Below are 20,093 nucleotides of genomic sequence, written 5' to 3' on the forward strand. Positions count from 1 at the left end.
TCTCTTAACATCATGTTAATTCTACAAGATTCCACCTACTTCTCCCACTGTCCTCTAATCTCTTCACTCAGGAATAATAACTAAGCCTTAAAAAAACCCCACAAGCCCAAATAAAACCCAGTCCATCACCCAACAAACCACAAAACCAATGGCCATCATTTATCTAATTACACTTCCTGCATCAGAGGATCTTTTGCCAGCATCCCTACACAAAACAAAATATAAAATAAACAGCGTTCACACTTGCTTTCTTTGGAGAATGCCAAGTAACACTCCAGCTGATTTTTTTTACCACTTAACTGAAAATTTTAATGCTGTAGTTTTTTAAAAAGCAAAACTAACATTTTTATTACTAAGAAAATCTGGTACCAGCAAGAAAGTCATATTTTTCTATTTAGGGAGTGTGAGGAAAAAGAAAAAAATAAACACACAAAAATACATTTAATAGGTTAATTTCTTTTTTCTGTAATGCATAAAAGAATTACAGAATAAAAAGACCACAGTACTTACTTAGCCATGAGTTTTGCTATTCGATGACAGTCATTCTTGTCGTAAAACCAGATACTGTAAATTGACACTTGAAAATAGAAAAAAAAGGCAAGCGTAAGACAAACGCTTTTTTTTTTAAAAAAAGAAATCAAATCAATAGGAAGAAGGCAAAAATAGCAGCCCATTAGATCTGCAACACATGAATTGCTGTCAATTTCCACTCAAATATGCTGTGTGTGACACACTATTTATAAAGTGATCAGAAATAGCACATGCAAACACAAATACAACTTCAGTCAGATTAAATACAAGAGCTACAAAATGTTGATACTGTTTGTAAATAAAAGTGGCAGGAAAATGAAGTTTTGACTACCAGATGCCTTCTCACTACAGTTGAAACCTTCTGTTTTGAATTACTGACTTTACCATTGAAATTCGGCTAAAGAATATGCTTTTTTTTTTTAATCCAAACACTTATTTTTAAAATTGTCAATTTTTGAAGCTCAACAAAAATATTACAGTTTGAGTTACAGTATGACAGTCCTCTGTCAAGGTGTCCCTCCAAATTCTTTTTGGAAGAGAAGTAATTGTATAGGAAGAAAAAGTTACCAAAGCTCCAATCATACTGTTACATCCATGGAGCCGCTTAAAACGAGGTTCATATTGAACCCCACTCTTTCATAAAACCATAGAATTCTGGAAGGTATCAAGGATAAGCAATGAGGGCCAAAGGTTTCCAGCTCAGCAAGACACTAAACCCCATTCTGGCTTTTGGAACAAGTAAAATTCCACTGAAAGTTGGCAGAGTTGGAGTCCGACCACTGAGCTGAAAGAGATTCCATCAGAAGCAGCAACTTTGTCAGGGGGGCCATGGACTATTTCTTCACCAGCAACCCCGCTTCAAAGAGGCCGTTTTTAACCCCCCAACTCCTGTCTCCACAGTTCTGCCAACACAACAAATCTGCCGAACTCTTTTTATATTTAACCCAACCCACAAAGCAGGTTATTTTAAATCTTATTTTAAACATTATGCATGTTACAATTAAAATATTTTCATTTCTGAAAAAAAAAAAAAAAGAACACTTTTAGCTTTTAAAACCTCATCTTTATACTGCAGTTCATTCCAATGTTTTTATAAAGTTGAAATCACTAACTGATTATAAAAATGACTTAAAGTGAAAGAATGTTTTTTAAAAAATACACTGCCTTTTCCAGTCCAATGTAGATTTTTATTTCAAAGCGAAATCTTCCACCTCACTACTTCCTGGCTACTTCTTTAGCCATGTAGCATATTTTAACACCAAAGAAAAGCTCCTTTCCTGACTCCATTATCAGACAAACTGTCAAGGGAATAAAGCATCTTCAAAAGCATACTCGCTGAAGAAATGAAGATAAGGAACCTGTAATGATATCTTACTGGGACAAATGATAAAAGTCACACTCAACCCTACCAGAAACAGGCCTACAAAAGACCAGAAGTAGATCCAAATATTTGGTGTACAGACTACCAGGCTTTTTTCCCACTTTGTACTACTGGCAAGCAATCACAAGGAATCACTTCAAAACATTAACAGTATTACAAAGATGTAAAGCAGATTATGAACAAGTAAACTTGGGGCATTAATATCACATACGGTCCAAGTGGCTGGAATGTTTACCTTCCTCTTTTCAAAATAGGACTCGTTTGTACTATGTGTTCAGCTCTCTTGCCCCAGAAGTGTGTGTGTGTCCTATATTTCGTACATGCAGGCAACTTTAGCTATGAACATCCTCTCCATCCAGCTGTTCTCCGCTGAATGCTGGGCCGTATCTTTAGCAATCAAGTAGAAGTAGTTTGTAATCATGTCATCATCATCATGTTTCAGCTGCGTTCACACCGCATTTTGGCACACACAAAGTCAGGAGTAACCCATATCACAGAAAGATCAGATTTCATAAAATTAGAAGGAGTCATCAGTTATCTTCATCTACATTCTTATCTGACATACGTAATTTTTTGTTTTGAGAAAACAAGAGCATCTTGGAAGTCTTCCCGCTCACATCTAATAGCCAAATGACACCAAAAGACACCAAAAGGAAGGTCTTGGTCTTCTCCATTGTGCTCAGATTGCTTCACGGGGCAGGCAGTTACAGTTCCAATACTGCCTAATTAGTAGATCTGACTTAAGTGCGAGGATAGCAAAGCGCCACAGTGAGACAGAGGCCTCACTCTTTGGCAACATAAAATGAAGTTGCATCCCAAAGCTGTAGTTTCACTTCAGTTTCCACTTTAAGTAAGCCGAAGGCAGCAGTGTCACCACACTTACATTCATTCCCACCACTCTGCCATTAACTCATTCACCCCTAATTCACTCCTGTCCCTTATGGCATCTGGATACACTTTAGTTCAGACCAGTTCCTTAACGTTGTTTGTGCATCAGCTTCACAAACCTGCCAACTCACACAAGAGAGGGCAGGGACCTGAGGCTGGGGGCAGCACAGTACAGCCAAACTGTTAAAATGTTCCTGAAAGTGTAGCCCGAGAACATGATGCCAGAAGTGTCCACAGGACCATTCCGCAGTGCCAGCTGCAGAGATTACAGACACCACTACTCTCTTGCCTTTTGCAATTTAGCCATTGGTGCAGATATAGCTTCATCTCATATGAAAAGATGATCTGTTTAAAAGTTACCTTAACTAGTTGGAATAGCTGACAGAAGAAGGTTTTATTTTACACTTCCAATTTAGATGTTGCTATACAGTGATGTAGATCAACTGGACACAGTAACCATTCAAACTCTCTGGAAAGAAAAGACTCGTACTTTGAAACCCATCCTATAAGGTAATAATAGAAATCAACCCGATCTCACTCCCATAAAGAAAAACACATATATGCATCATTTGCGTATGGTATACGCATAATTTTAGACTTCAAATGGAGTTTAAGGCATAAAGCAATAAGCACATGAAGCAACCTCTCTCAGAGCTCCTATTTCTTCCAGTAGCAAGGTTAGCTGAAATTCCACCTCTTCTCAGTCACTCTGCTCTAATTTCTTCTTCACCGAGATTCACTATTCTTATTTTCCTAAATTTAAATATTAGCCTGCCACAGATTATAGATCATTAAAACTAATTAAAAAAATCCCTCCTTTTCTTATTGCTTTGAATATCTAAAGCCATTTCACAAATACACTTCACAGCACAATCCCAAAAGCAGTTGCACTGGAGTAATTCAGTACATGGCAAAGAGCATCCAAGATCAGGAACACTTTAACGAATTGCCACCCCACAAACTGTCATGTGGAATGAGAGGGATTACTACTTTGTAACACTGAACCAGAGGGGAAAAGCCCTTCCAGTTAGAGTGCCATCTTTCAGGTCAAACAAAGTATTTTTAGAAATTAACAGCTTTCAATGATTCCTTCCCCCCCCACCCCAGCTTTCATGCTGCTTCTGCTATAAAGGTATCAAGAACAGGCTCCTTTCTTATCTCAGACTAAACCACTGGGTTAATGCACTTGCTGGAAAGCCATTCGGCTTCAGAGATACCTTGTACTTAACGCGCTGCCAGCTAGGAACAAAGGTGATAACGACAGACTCCCCCTACCAGCAAAGATGCCTTGTTTTGACAACACTCAGGAGCTTTTTCAAAGAATTTTAAATGACATTTGAAATAACGCAACTCATTTTGCTTTTGCTACTCTGAATACAAGTTTGTTTAATTAACGACAACACAAAGAGCTGAGAAGACAGCACTTTGTAACTGAGTTTTCCCTTAAATATATAAACCTCTCCAAAACCCATTACTTTTGTTTTACTAACTCTTACCCTTGGAGAGGAATAAGAAGCAAGCAAGAAAAGAAAACAAAACCAAAACAAAAACCCCACACCAAACAAGGACAATTTATTTTAATACCCAAGTTTTATGCTTAGCATCTGCCTTTTCAGTGCCATGGAAATTAACCTGCCTGACCTCCCAAGTGAACTAGCTTGGATTAAAAAGCCTTTTAATCAAGACCAACACCACCGATACAGAGGGAAAGTTATAAACGAGAAAGGCTTAGAAGAATACTTCTTGCAGACTTTAAGAGGTAAGTTGTCCATTGTTTAAAACTTTGATTAATTTTCTTCTATTATTAAGCAAACTATCAACTATCAGCTCCAAATTCTCACATTACAGATTGAAAGTACTGAAATCTCTCAGACTGGACTATTGTTACTGGCAGTAACTGTCTGCATGTTTTTAAACAAAGTTTAACATACTTTTCACAAAGTACAGACAAAAGGAAACAAGCTTAGGTTCATTAAAGAAATAGGCAATGCATATTCCAGATTAAGCAATAATAAATAGATTAAGTATGAAGTATAATCTAAAAAAATTCCTTTTAAAAGGAATTCTAAATTGAAGATATGTTACATTACCAAAATGAAAAGAAGTTGTTGGACTTAATTTCTTGATTTGCTCACATTTGGAGATATTTTCTTTTTTAAATTCTCTCTAACAATGAAAAGTAGAATACCTGTTTTTTCTGTTTACCACTGTAACTGCTGCAACGTCTCTCAGCTTCTTGGTCACATCCCCTGTCATGTTTGCTTTAGGATCTGATGCCTCATGAAAAAATGGTTTAAGTTTTCAGACAGCGTTATATAAAACTTTTGAAGCAGGCAACCTTTCTCAAAATTTGAGCTTTAACTATTATTTTGGGGCTTGAACCATATTATGTACCTAGACAGTCTGGAGTTGAAAAGACTTCCCCATTAAGAGCTAAAATATTAAAAAGGTATTATTTTTCAGGGAAAACAAACAAACAAACCCTCGACATGTCTTACATCTAACCAGAATAACAAATAATGAATTGACCCAAATGTCTTCTATTTCACTTGCTGAACACCACAGAAGGTAGATATAAGGTACTGTATCACTTGGTCTAATCTCCTCCCAGAATACCAATGAAAGACTCCTTCATATCCCACCCTGTGAAAATGGGGGAAAACCCCCCCAACAAGTATGCAAGGTAAGTCAGGCCTCCTTTCCCATGACAATAAAATGGCAATTGTTCTAAGAGTATGAAAAAGCCTTTGTCCAACTGCATAAAGGATCTCATGTCTACAGCTTTAAAGTAGTAAGTGCTGATTATACACCAAACTACAAATTCCCTTATGTATTAAAAATAAGTATTTGAACAAATCAAAATATAAAATGGTAAAACCCACCAAAATATTGTGATCTAGCATGACAGGCAAATAATTCTTAAGAGCCTCTGGCCAACCAAAAATAATGTTTAGATACTGTTTACAAATTTTCTCATATAAATTGTTGGTGGCTCTGCATAGACTGCAGTACAGCACTTGATATACTCAGAACAGCTCTCACACCATCTAAGCCAGAAATGCTGGAGGTTTGATCCGGTATACGTAAAAGGGAATTCCCCTTAAGTCAAGACAGAATCCCAGAATAAAGTGAAAATGTGGAGTTTACAAAACAGTAGTATCATAGTTATAAAGACTGTTGATATGGAACCTTCCCCAAATATGTGGTGGCACAATTTTGCTCTGATAATCTTCTGCTACCATGCCCTGGGGAAGTATAAACCACAATTTGTCATTGATCCTGTCACAACTTAATTATACAGGTGCAACATATGATTGAAAACCTAAAATCATATTTATTGATACTGTTATTTGGCAGAGACAATCAGGTAGTCTGAACCGTTCCCCATCTGTAAGCTAAGGAAGGAAAATCATCAGTTCAGTCACTCTGCAGTCTTAGCAGGGTAATGTATTCATAAGAGTTTCTAATGGTCACAGTAGATTCCCTCAAGCACAATATAAAAAACCCAAGTCTTGAAGAAATAGGGCTGTTGCCAACACTCTGCAGAAGCGGTGGTCTTGCACAACTGAGCAGTCCATCCTCTTTCCATCATTAAAGCATCTCAGAAGAACTTCATATTAAGGCATCAGACATGCACCACATTAGCTCTTAGAGACACAAATTACATTAAACATTGGCTTAAAACTCCTATTTAAATTAGTCCCCAAAACACAAAGGTTTTTCATGCCAGCAGGCAGCTAAGCAGAAGTGGACACCCTTCTGCACGAAAATAACTTGGACAAGAATCCCCTAAAATACATACATGTTGAAATTTGTCTGCAAATCCAAATCAATCCTGGCAGATTGTCTGATTGATTTTTTTCTTAAGTTTCACGAATACTATGCAGATAGAGGAAAACAGATTTAACACTGATTATTTCAAACATGTTTTTTCCTAACTAATTCAGGGGAGAAGCATCAGGAAATTTGGGAAAATGCCTATAAGGAAGAAAATCCTAAACACAATAACCAAATTCAAAAAGTAAGGTAGAGGTAGTTAGCAGCACTGAAGTTGTAAGGAATAAAAAGCTTAGATGCTGTTTTCTATGCTTTTAAGCTTGCCTTTGAACAAAGTTAATGCTAGCAGAGCACACAAAAACTGATCTGCTGCTTGTTTGTGGAACTAATGACAGACTAACTACATTGAACATTTTCAATTTGCAATCAGTGTAGACTGTTCCTGGACATGTTACCACCCTCTTCCAGGAGACACAACAGTGACAAAATAAATGACATTTTTCAACAAAAGTCTTGTAAAATTACAATAGGAAAGATAAGGAGGAAAAAAACCCTCTTGATTACTTCAGAATGCAATTATTCCCCATACCCAGCCTGTAATATTTTCCTTGCTCACCCTGGTATGAATTCCTTCCTTCCTCATACTCTTCTATGTCATCTCTATCCTAACTCCCATGGGCACAGATCTTACACAATAGTGCCCATAGGAAAAGGAGAGCTTTTATCAATGAGAGAAAGGCATTTAATTAGCTTTAGGGGTTTCTAACGAAGTCACACACAGTTTGCCTTCTCTGATTGCTTCCTTTAAGTGATCCTCTAGTCACTCCCACTAGAAAACATCACTGATAATTCCACAGCAGGTTCTGCTTCCTGATACCATCGGCAGTTCCAACAAACAAATGAATCAACTTCCTGCTTACCTCATGTCACCAATCTCACAGTTGCAATTCTTTGCTCTACCGTCACCCCATCAGCCATCCTACTCCCAACACCACCATCTACAGCTCCTGCTCCTTCCAAACCAAGCAACCTGTTTAAACACCCAACTCAATGCAGTATTTTTCCCCTCTCTCAATTCCTGCCAGTCATTTACTTCCTAATCGCCTAGATTTCTCAACTTACTGACGAGTTCTGACTTTTTCCTCTTGATGACACTTACAGAAGGATGATTGCTACAACTATTAAACAGAGGAGACCACCTACCTTAAGCTGTTCTTTGTCACCATTATGGAATCTATCCTACTCCCCACAGATCCTAGAGGCTTTCCAAGGGTGAAAAAATAAGGGATTAACATTTGATTGTTCTTTTAGGAACACTGAGGTCTAGCCTGCAGTGTTCCTATCTGTGACTCAAAGGGACATTCTGATAGGCAGCAGTCATGGTATTGACAAAGTACTGTACCACACAGCACAACAGGTTCTCCAAGGAATTCAGGGAAACCTGTCACTTGACAGCAACAAACGAGTTTCAAGAACTTTGCCTACTAAAGAGGACATAAAGTGACACTTTTGTATCAGGAGTTCCATCTGCTCCATGGGGTGTCTTTTATTTATCTACTTAACCTAATGTGAATTTCATATATACATATATAGTCCTTAAAGAGAGGAGGAGGGAGGATAATTTCTATTTGAGCTCTTTGGAGTAACAGGAGTTTTAGCATGTTATCTAATTGGAATACAGTACACTGGGACTCTGAAGCTTGACTGATGGTCCAAAATACTAGATTTCAAAAAGCAGCAAGAAGATACTGACTGCTATTTTATCACTCATCTGTGTAACAACTATCCCAACACCCAGACTTGCTGGAGTCTCAATTCCAGGAAATGTAGTACAGACACCTGTCTCCTGAGCTTAAAACCTATTGTGGAAAAAGAAACCTTCAACATGGAGCTGAGCAATTTTCTCAACTTCTTCAAGCAGCTACTGATTAATATTTAATTTTTCACTTGCAAAAGAGGAAGCCCTTAGAACTGTTTTTAGAGTTAAATACTTTCAAAATCTATTAATTTTCACTATTTTTTCATTGTTTTTAATTAATGCTATAACACTGTGTATGTTTAGATTAAACCTATCAAATCATTAATTTAAAAGAATATAGCAATATTTAACTTTGTTAGTATACCCTCTTTCTACCGAAAGCAGGTGGTCATAATAATATAATATAATACCACAGCTATGTAATTCTGGCACAGTAGACAGAAAACATCAGGTATTTCATTGGAATCTGGCCCATTACATTATACTTGAAACAGACACCACAGCAATCAGAAGTGGTCGAGGTTATAAAAGAAAACATGAAGTTTATATGGATTAAAGAAAGTTATACTCACAGCTAGCATTTCTGTAGAGAAGAAAAGGTTCATGAAGCTGAAACTCCAAATCTTTATTTACTGGTTCAACCAGGTTGTGCATGTTCAGTCGATTCACTATCGTAAAACCATGATAAGGAGAAGCTGACCTATTGTTTCAATTAACACAAAGACAAGGATTAATACCTTGATCAACATACACAACTTTCTGAAACAGAGTTATGAATTAACCCTCAAATCTCCATTGCTTTATTAGCTGAAGTTTTAGCAGTCACCAAGTTCTAATAATTGTTCTTCTATGCCATTTCTTGGCATGCCAACTAATTTTAGTTTAGAACTACACTTGTCTCCAAGTAGGATTAGGATTAACATTAGAGTTCTACACTGCTAAACTGCTGAATCAAAGGTATGCCTCAAAAAACCCCCCACATCAATTCAAAAATACCAGGGCAGGTCCAGGATTACAATGAAAGTGTGTTCCATACTTCATATAAGATAGCGTTGAGGCATTTCAGAATCTTTTATGAGAGGAGAAAAAACAAACCACTTACTGTGAACAGGTACAACAATTAAAAAAAGCTGTTATCTTAAATAACGTGAAATACACTTAAAAAGGAACCAGAAGCAGTAATTTCTTCCTAAAAGGAGACTCTCAAAATAAAGACTTAACCCGGTGTCCTCTAAGTAGATATTAATTTACTCAGAATTGCATTGCTTGGTGAAACAATTTTTTATTATCTAGATTTTTGCTATGTACCAGATGGAAAAAGAAAACATCAAGCTAGCAAGCACTGGAAGTTCAAGATAGTTTTAGATCTGTTTTCTCTTGCTGCATGAATGTCATGTCGGCATGCTCATCTGTGCCTGTGAGCAATCATATAATCAACACAGGAGCACAGCAAACACAGGGTAAAAATCAGATATAATTAGCTAGTAAGTGTCAGGATTTCTGTCACGATGACACCACCTTTACTGAATGATCAACAACAAAATCTGTCAAGAGCTTCTAATAAGGGGGCAATCAATCCTTACCATCACAAGTTAGTCTTTCAATGCACCTAACAGAACTTATTTGAAAGAATCGGCTAGTCGCAATGAAACTTTTTGCTTAGTTTTTTGGTTTTCAGTTTGATTTGCTTTCTTACACTATTTCCAAGACTGAAGCTAAACCAAAATAGAGAGGAACCAGACACTAGTATCTCTTCACAGAGCCAGGATAAAATATTGCAATGACCTAGTCTATAACAATCTATATCAAGATGGGTTAAGTCTGCATTATTTTTATTTCTTACATTCAAAAGAGTGTTTTTTCATTGTTAGATTTTTTATTTGCCTGCAATCTAAAACTTAAATCCATGATTGGTTTTATGTGCTGATTCTCCTCTCCCACTCCTTTCTTCCATCCCATATAACTGAAAATTTCTTTCCCGGAAAGCTTTTAGGAAACTTTGTCCATTTGCAAAACTGTTGGGAAATGGCAGAAATTAAATTAGGACAGATTATTTGTCTCTGTATTGTTTTCACAATTAACTTTATGGATTTTAGGAAACAGAGGAAGATTCAGCATTTACCAAACTCAATACATTAACAAATGTTATTGAATTACAAAATAAGCTCGATAAACTAGGTTTGTGTGGTACATATGCAGCATTCATCAACTTCTATGATTTTTCCAGCAGTACATTTAGGTGCTTTTGATAGAGGTATTCACCTACGTGCAGAGTCTCCTCTTTCCAAATAAGTGTACAGATGTAAATAGCTGGACAAATAAGTAGTTTACTGGATGCAGTAAATCTAGTATGAAAGCTACACATGAAGCCACCTGAGGTTAATTTTCTTAAGGAAGGAAAAAGAAAAAACCCCAGAAATAACGCCTTACCTTTTGTACACAAATAAGGTCCCTTCTATGTCGGTTTTCTCCTACAAAAGACAGCAATTGCATTTAATGGTGTGCTTGTTCACAGAGCTATGTAGCTTTTGTATAGCATTTTAATTAGAGATATTTGCAATATCCTTATATTTCCCTGAAGTTTGACACCGTAAGACTAAAAATGATCTATTATTTTCAGAAACTACCTGTTTCTTCTTAGTAAGATCAGGCAATTAAACCCATTTCCAGAAAATTTTGTTTATGCTGATGATGTGATTTACAACATTCTACAACCTTCCTATGCTGAGCCTGACCCATCAGAGCTGCACACCTTTCTCACAGCTCCATATTTTAAATACAGACAATCCATTTGTCCAGAAATATCAGACAGATTACCTTCCACAGTTGTTATTTAAATGATGGTAATGACAAAACTATATAACTATGGACCGTGTCTCTGCTTCATAGTTCTGTTTTCAAAGGACCCTTTACCACACACTTCTGATCCACGAGCATAGAAAGCCAAGTGCAGTTCCAGCGTCACATGAGACAGCACGAAGTTCCACATATTTCTGTTTTCATAGTTTTGTGATTAAACCAGTGGTCAAGCAAAAACTGGTTTAATGCAACAACAAACACTAACAGCTGCCGGTGGCCTCGGGTCCCGGGCCAGGCCCAGGCTCGGCCCCGCTCGCCGCTCCGGCGGGACCAGCGCCCTTGGGGCCGACACCCCCGCGGGGGAAGGGACCCGACCCCCAAACTGCTCCTTGGCCGAGAGCAGCCCCTGCGGAGGCGCCGGGCCAAGCAACTACTGGGCCGAGGGCACGGGCGACCGCAGCCCCGGCCCCGCCACAGCCGGCGCCCGCGAACGCCCCGCTCGGGGCCGCGCCGCCACCGCCCCCCGGCCCGGCCGTGCGGAGAGCTGGGCCCGCTCCCCCGGACTTACCCACTCGTTGGCCTTCGGGCTGAAGCTGTAGAGCGCTACCTGGCCGGTCACGTCGGCGATGCTGGTGATGTACGGGTCGTGCTGCTTGAGGGCCGCCAGGCTGATCTCCTGCCCCGCTCTGCTCACCGCCTCCATCTTGGCTCCCGGCAGCCACTCGCGGGGGAGGGCAAGAACCAACCGCGCGGTGTCACCGGCGCGCCCGTCCCCGCCGCCGGCCGGAACGCCGAGCCCCGTGCCTGCCGTTCCGCCCGGCGGTTCCGCGTCACGGCAGCTGCCGGCCCCGCCAGTCCGGGTCAGCGAGAGCGTTCCCCCCTCCCTCGGGACCTGGAGCCCCCTCGCCGGGCCGGGGGACTCCTCTCTTCCCCAACTCGCGGCTCCCGAGGCCGCCCTGTGGCAGAGGCTGCCGGGGCCTTGCTGCGTCGTGGAGTTTGGGTACCGGCCGTGCCGGTAACACACACCGCCGCTGCAGAGGGGTTAGTGGCTTGTGGCACCGGGGTGTGAGCTACAGGTCAGCGGCTGGGCGGAAAACTGGCTCCAAGGGGCTCAGCTCGACATGTGGCAGCCGGGCTGGGTTGTGTGCCCAGGCTGGGTTGTGTCCCTCGCTGGCCTGGGTTGTGTCCCCCGGGCTAGGTTGTGTCCCTAGGCTGGGTCGTGTCCCCGGGCTGGGTCGTGTCCCCGGGCTGGGTCGTGTCCCCGGGCTGGGTCGTGTCCCCCGGGCTGGGTTGTGTCCCCTGGTGCCGCCGGGCACGGGCGGAGCGGGCGGTGGGCTCTGCGGGGCTGTGCCTCCAGCAGCCGCAGGGCTCGGCCAGGCTCCCGTGTCGGAGCTGGCACGGCGGAGCGGTGCCGAGTGCCCAGAGCCACCGACCGTGTCCGTGCCCTGCCCGGCAGAGCTGTGCTCCTGCCCTGCCGCCTCCGTCTCTCCGGCTGTGGCTCCATCCAGGAGGGCTCTGTCAGACATGGTGTCGCTCCGGTTCAGCTCCAGTAACGCTGTGAGGGCAGGACTTTCAGTCTTTGTCGAAGGGATCCATCCTGTCAGCCACCTCCCCATCTTCGCTCCCTGTACTGACTCCTCTTGAGCATGTTGCGTGAGATTTTCATTCGACTTCTTCCAACTCGTGTCTCCACGTCTGGCTGTGTAATGAAGAGAAATAGCTTCTTCGTTTCCATGAAACAAATTAAGCTAAAGATCCGTGTATTCTGTGTATTGTTTACACTGTAAGAGGTCATTATTTTTATTGTTATTATTTATTTACTGACTTCAGTAATACAAAGGCTTCTGAGTTTACCGCAGGCTGGCAAATGAAGTGCGGTGAGCTGGGTCACGGGCTGGAGGAATTACCTTCCACTACTTTGGAGGTGATGCTGTTTGTTCATATGTTTGTCAGTATCTTGTATCTCAATATTACTCAGTCTACAGTGGGACATATAATTTTCAATATTTTAAAAGAATTTTAGAATTAAATACTTCATTTTTCTCTGGTACTGTAAAAATATGAACTGTCCTATGTGGTATATATGTAAGTTTGCGGGAACAAGGACAAGGTAACATGCAGTGCACTGCTCTTTGTTCCCATGGGTTTTTTTAATGATTAGTGGATTTTAGGAATAGGAAAGAGTAGAATATTTATTAGGAGCAAGGCACGAATGACCTCCAAGAGAAGATCAGTGAGATTCAACTATGTAGTGTTTTGTGCAACCTGACAGGAAAAAAACAGGGTTGTAAATTTCTAAACAAAACCATGTTTGTGGCAAGTGTCTGACCTGTCTGAGAACGTAAACAATTTATGCTAAGCTCTGTATTGCCGCAGGTCATGTTCTTCTGGACATTCTTCTGATTCTAATACAGTTTTACAGTAGAATTCTCTCTCATGATGGCAGATATTTAGTGCACTTGCTATAAGCAAGGATCCAGCAGTTGCGTGTTTTCACAAAAGTCTTTCTGCCAAGCAGTGGAAATATCACGGTCCAGCATAATATGATTTTTTTAAATTAGAAAACTAAAGCTTTTTGGAATGAGTATTAATTTACCTGTTTTGATGTCAAACGGTTCCAGTAAAAAACAAAAACTCATTTCTGAGGAAAAAAAGTAACCTGGACACAACACTCTAGTGTGCCACGTGCCAGTAACTCACCCCTGAATCCCAACACCTCAGCACCAGTAAAAAAAAAAAAAAAAAAGAAGGAAAAAAAGAAAAATCCTACAGAATGTCTCAGAGCTCGATAAATCTTCCATCCTCTTGTAATGGTTTTACTGCAGCAGGGCCCAATCTCATCCATAAAATCTGGGTTTTCACTCATTCTTTTAGTAAAGTACACAAAACTGTTTCCATCAAGGGCAAACAATGACAATTATTATTATGTCAAAAATACTTTAATGGAAAATGTCTCATTATTCAGTAACACTTTATATCAGGAAAAGATAGGATGTGGAAGTTTAAGTTTGAAAACAATCTTTCATAAAGAGACAATCAACATTCTAAGGGCTCAAATGAAACAGAAAGAAAATGACAAAAACCTTTTTAGAGCTGGTTTTAAATGGCATCTTAAACATCTGGTCCAAAATGCTCCTTCCTGCAAGATTACTGTTAAGCAAAGGTATCTTTCAAAGTAAAAAACTACTTGGTAAAGGGCAGCCTGCTGCTGTGTGAGATCTCAAGTGTGAGAACTCCTTGGCTTACCATGAATTAAAAGTGAAGCATGAGGAGCACCAATAAAAAAGAGAAGCAGTGGTTTCTGGTTATGGATTGTTTTCCTTCTTCATCTGCTAATTCTAGTTCTGCATTTTAGTGAATTTATTCTCCCTGCCCTTCTTCACTGTTTTTGCCTTGGAATGAAATATTTTCTATCAGAAATGAGTCATATGGCCTGCCATCTGCTTCCTCAACCTTGAAGTACACCAAAGTGTGTAGTGTACTTAGACTCAAGCTGTGACCCCAGCGTAAACTGAAACATTGGTTGTCTCCATTCAGGCTTGTTCCGTGCTTATTGCATATTGGAAATCTCTTTGTCCTCCCTTGAAGCTGCGCAGCAGTTACTGCTGGGGGATGTTCCTCTGTCACTCTCTGCTCCTGACTCTTGCACTGAACCAGGCAGCGCTGGGATGATGGACATAACGCCCTTTTGGTGTTTTCTCTGTGGGTGGGGCAGGTTTCATTTGTGTTTCAACAACTGAAGAGAATATTATGTTCTATATTTCAGTTATTCAGCTGAGGTTTTAGAGGACGGAATATGATGATTTATTACCCTAAGTGCTATTGTCTCTTTGATATATGTTAATATTAAGGTAGGTGAAATACCAAAGGCCCTCTTTTACACTTTCGGTTGCCTGTGACAGCGTGGCTGGGTCTCTCCATTGATGTCTGCTCTGCTGTTTGCAGTTACATTATACAAACTCTTTTTCTGACTCTTGTTTATCACGCAGCAGATTACTTATGTATTCCCAAAGCTTATTTGGGCTGCAGTCACTCCTTTCAGACTTCATACAGTTTGCAGTCACTTTGTTTCTCCCTTGTTAGCTGAATATCATCAAGAAATGTATATTGCTGCTGTTAAGATGATGGAGAAGTGCAGTAAGCGTTCCCAGTCAGTGCATTTTCTGTTATTACTGGAAGTTGAATTAGGGTCCAGTGGAGTCCAGCAAACCTGAGTGACTCATCAAGCTCATATTCTCTCTTTGCTGTTTTTCACTTGAAACAGTTGCCAGAAGTTTCTGGTTTCATGAAATATTTTGCAAATGACACAGTTTTTATTGGTTTGCTTACAAATGTTTTCTATTGAATTGTAATAGCAGGCAATTCCGGGGCTATTGATTAATAATTACATTATTATCTGTACCTTAAATTTCAGTCATAATGGCAGTAATTCTACAGATTGTTTATTTGGGCTTATTCCTAGCTAGGGCAAATTGTCCTGATGATAACTTTCTTAATCAATGATTTAATTAGCTTTTATTTAGTATTTTAATTCTCTGAGCAGGCTTGCAAATGTTTAGCCTGTCTTTTTTTTTTTTTTGTGAGAGACACACATTTCTCTATTATTTTAAAGTGGTTAAAACAACAAGGGGTGGGAGAATGCTAGAATTTTGCAAGGATTGCCATTTTATTTCACAGGAGGCATTACCTGAGCATTTAATATGCTTGTTATTTATTACAGTGTTTACTGCAGTTGTGTTCTTTGCTCTGCTGTGATTGTACATTTGCTGTTTGCTGTCACTTCCTGATATTCAGTCTCCTTGCTGTACCTCACTGTACAAATAGTCCTTCCTGTGGTGATTCTCCAGGCAGATAAAAGATAACGGAAAACTGCAACACTTGGAGATTATGACCCATCTCTTTGTAAACAAGATTTGTAAAATTCTCACCTTTTGAGGATTAGCACAGAAAGGGCCTTGCATGCTACTCAACAGCAGTTTATACCCTATTATGTGCTTAAAGAAAGTTACTTTTCCTGGCAGTTATTCTGCTCTTCGGGAGTGCTGCGTGAATCACGAGCCTTTCACAGGTCTCCCCACTTGCAGTGTGCTCTTCCTGCACAAATTCTACATCCACAGGTACCTTGGTGCATATTCATGGTGACAGATATTTATTTTGAGCTGTGAAAAAATCTTTTTCTACCCGTAGATGGAAAGTTTTCTGAATTGTTATACATTACAGTGCTACAGGGCAGGAAAAATTTACCTTTTTACCTGAGAGTTTTTAAAATGTGGATACTCTGCAGTATCTGTTGGTCACCAAATCAGTTTCCTTTTATCTTATTCCCTGGCTACCGAACTAAACTTGATAAAACACTTACTGATTGACATCAGGATAAAATCCCACCAGATGTACCACTAATATCCTTTCCTTGGATTTTTAGTAGTTAATTCCATGACAAATTTGACAATTCATAGTGTCCTGCTCGAGTGGTAACACTAAAAAGGCGTCCCAGACAAAGTGAGGAGATTGCAGAGGAAAAGCTAGAGGAATGGCAAAGGTATTAGAGCACATGCCTTGCAAGACAAAACAAAATAAATTATTATGTTGCTGGGTGAAAAGAAGGAGAAAACTTAAAAAATAACTTGGCACTTTACAATGTGATGTGTAAAAGGTTGTTTCACAGAAATCGGTTCTCCACACTTACTGGCAAAAGGACAAAAAGAAATTAGGTTAATGTACAGCAAAAATAATGAGGCTGGATCCTACCAATCCCGATCAGTAGGAATTGTTAAGCAGCATAACAGATTACTGAAGGATGTTATGGTGTCTCCTTCCTTGTTGTTTTTTAGGTTCAGATGATACAATATGTCAGGGATGGTCGTTACGTACTTGTTCTTGCCTCTGTGCAGAGCCTTTTAGTTAAGACAATGATTCCATCTTGCTGCTGTGTCTTTTCTCTCCAACCTTTCTCGGGAGAGCGGTACCCCTTCACTTCTGTCAGGTCAGTTGTTCAAGTCAGAATTATGAAATAATTCAACCATGTGTTTCCACAGTTCTTCACACCAAAGGTGACGGTTTCTGGCCCAGGTTTTGGCAACAGGTTTTTTTTTTGTTGTGTGTGACTACATCTGCAAATACAGTCCGGATGGATACAAAGCAGTGGTCATTTAAACAATTAAAATCCACAGGATAGGTTGGTGTATAAAGCAGCTCCTCATTTTGGAGGATCATCACATTGAAGTGACAAGGTATAGGAAAAGAGTGCTGAGTCTGCCGACTTACCCAGCTCTAGGTATGGGATTGTTTCCTATTTCTGTGCTGTACTTAAAATAGAAATAATACATAACTACTTTATAGAGTTTCTGAGTTTTTCAGATATTGCAATACTGAAATCTGAATTTAACTATAAATTACGTTGGTCTTATTTTGTCATGTAATAGTTGCGGTCCTGATTCTATAAAAGGAATGGATGACTTTTTTTTTTTCCCTGTACAACTGGTAAAATGTTATAGAAAATGTGAAGCAGGAAGCATTAAAAGCAACAGTTAATTACTGAAATAACAGAATTTAATAAAGCACAAGGAAAATGACATTAAAAAACCCCATGTAGTTATTTATGTGCTCACTACCATTTTGGACATGAGTATTACCAACAGTTATGTTCTTCCTAAGAGATGTTAAAAAGACATTGAACAAATCAAAGACATTCAATTACACTTACAATTTAATAAAACCAAGAGAATGAAAATACTCAATTCGATTTATACAGTAAAGCTGTTCCCACAACAACAGTGCCAGAGGTTGAAATAGGTCACAGGCAGCCCTCCTTGCATTGCTCAAGAACATTAGAAGGATTAATCATTTATGGATTATCTCCTAGAAACAATGATCTGGCGCAGACATGTAATCCAATCTCCTCTGTCTTTCTAACCTGGTTTGCCGTTTCACAGGGGATTGTGGAAGGGTGGCAGTTTTTTCTAGGAAGACATTGCCTGCCAACTTGAACCATGTAAATTGGTGGAATTTGCGTCAAAATATGACAGCTCCTCTCTGATGAAGGTAGGTAATGAAATTAGACAGGTAGCTAACTTTTTTTAAACTAGAGCACAGAGGTTTGGTTCAGAAATTATGTCACGTTAACCCTTAGTTATTATCTGTCACTGAACAGAGTAAAGGGAAAGTTTATCATTGACAGAAATCAGAACTAGAGAGAAAACATTATTTCTGGAACTCTGCATTTTTCAAAAATATCCAGTAATGTTTTCCTTCTGACAAATTTGTCCAAAAATTTAAGTGCTTCTTATTTTTGAATACAAGCCTTTCAGTGATCACAGCGTCTGTAAGTACATTAGACGTAGGTGTACAGCCTGGCTTTTATTGATTTATATACTTAATGTAATATATAGGGCTTTGAACATACATTTTATCCAGTTTAGTCATATTTTATTCAACAGTAGATACAAGGCCTGCTGCTGAGTGTATTAGAACTGTACTAATTTCACTACTGAAAATGAACTCTATTGCAAATCTCTATTGTGGCACATTAGCAATTGGGCAAAATATTGCAGAAGCGAAGGTGAACCATCAGGGATTCTCTATTGCTTGTTTCGTTTTACATGTAGTTTCTGTTTTATTGGTATAATAACATTAGGAAAAGCAATATGCAATTACAATCACAAGGAAGAGTAGCCTCTTCTCCCGAGTCTTATTGTACAGACTATAGACTGCACAGATCAAAAAACTTACAATTAGATTAGCAAGATTGTGCTGCGTACAAAACCGATAAATATATCAGGAATAATTGTGCATCAGTGGTAGATACCTTGAGCAAGCTACTTCAGTAGAACCATGTCACTTTTAAACTCAGCCAATTTTTAATTATTCAGTCATCTGCCTTAAACATACTGTGACGGTTTTTATGGCATTATTGTGTGCTTACATTTTTGTTTTCTTGTAAGCATCCTTTTGTATCCCAAGCCACTTTTGATGCCTCTATGTATCTAAACCCTTAAATATGGAGACTATAACATACATTTTATAATGTGTGTTTATACGCTGCTTTATCTATGCAGCCTTGCTGTAAAATAGCAAGTTAAAATTCCTTCTAAATATTTTTAGCTAGTCCTCTTGCAAAATATGCATATCAGAGCAATCGTCTTTAAAATAGGTTTAATAAATTATTTATGACCAAATGTGTATTTTCAATAGGCTTTTCCTGAGGTGGCACAGTACTAATAAAGAAGATGCAATACAATTATCAGAATAAATATCATCTAGAGCTTTTCAGACATGACTGAGAACAAATACAATGTAAAACAATGTAGCCGGGTGATTTGGGCTGCTTTTCATGCTTCTTAGGTTGTGCAGTGTCAAGAGGAACGGGGACTGGTGAACTTGCATTCATTTCATCAGTTATTAAACCACTTCAGCTCTCTGTACCTTAGTTTTCCCCGACATAAAATGAGTACAATGTATTTACTCACCATTATAAATGTAATTGAAACATTTTTTTGAAGAATAATGTAAACAGTAGGTGTTTTGAGGGTATTTCACTCCTCCAGGGAAGGAGTGATGGTCACTGATCTACCACAAGAGCTTGTCTGGAGGTGAGGGCACAGCTGCATTGGCTGCTGCTGACCTAGTGCCGCAGTCCTGCCAAAGGAGCAGGTTCAGGGCTGCTCTGCTCTGGTAGGGTGGGTTCCTCAGGCCCCTCGCTGCCCCCCACACCTTCTCTGGGTGCTCAGCTGCCTGCTGGGGCTGAGCTGCAAACAGAAAGATAAGGCATAGCACTGGGTGACTCTTAGTGCAGGCACATGCATCTCTTGCTCTTTGCTTTGTCAGCTTGCTCCAGGGTGTATTGTGTCCAAGAGTATTCAGTGACATAACCACGTGGATTTAATGCCTGTTGTGTGATAAATTCTGCCCCTAACAGTTGCAGTCAAATATATGTAACATGCTTCTGCTGTGAACTGAAAT

General features: G+C 39.6%; 2 protein-coding genes across 3 annotated transcripts in view; one reads left to right on the forward strand and one right to left on the reverse strand.

Annotated features, from left to right (window-relative positions):
- Positions 1-11,924, reverse strand: part of DCP1A (decapping mRNA 1A) — a 34,629-nt gene extending 22,705 nt beyond the window's left edge. The window contains exons 1-4 of one of the 2 annotated variants that reach the window (XM_065075312.1): positions 11,704-11,924; positions 10,767-10,807; positions 8,909-9,036; positions 511-577 (exon numbers count right to left, since the gene is read on the reverse strand). In XM_065075312.1, coding sequence (XP_064931384.1) covers positions 511-577; positions 8,909-9,036; positions 10,767-10,807; positions 11,704-11,838 — 371 coding nt within the window. In that variant the 5' untranslated portion in view covers positions 11,839-11,924. The remainder of the gene's footprint in view (positions 1-510; positions 578-8,908; positions 9,037-10,766; positions 10,808-11,703) is intronic. The other variant, XM_065075311.1, reaches the window with a different exon arrangement.
- Positions 4,421-20,093, forward strand: part of CACNA1D (calcium voltage-gated channel subunit alpha1 D) — a 220,938-nt gene continuing 205,265 nt past the window's right edge. Inside the window, exon 1 of the mRNA XM_065075301.1 lies at positions 4,421-4,559. Coding sequence (XP_064931373.1) covers positions 4,421-4,559 — 139 coding nt within the window. The remainder of the gene's footprint in view (positions 4,560-20,093) is intronic.

This window comes from Columba livia, chromosome 10 (genome assembly GCF_036013475.1).
Source record: "Columba livia isolate bColLiv1 breed racing homer chromosome 10, bColLiv1.pat.W.v2, whole genome shotgun sequence".
Classification (NCBI taxonomy): domain Eukaryota; kingdom Metazoa; phylum Chordata; class Aves; order Columbiformes; family Columbidae; genus Columba; species Columba livia.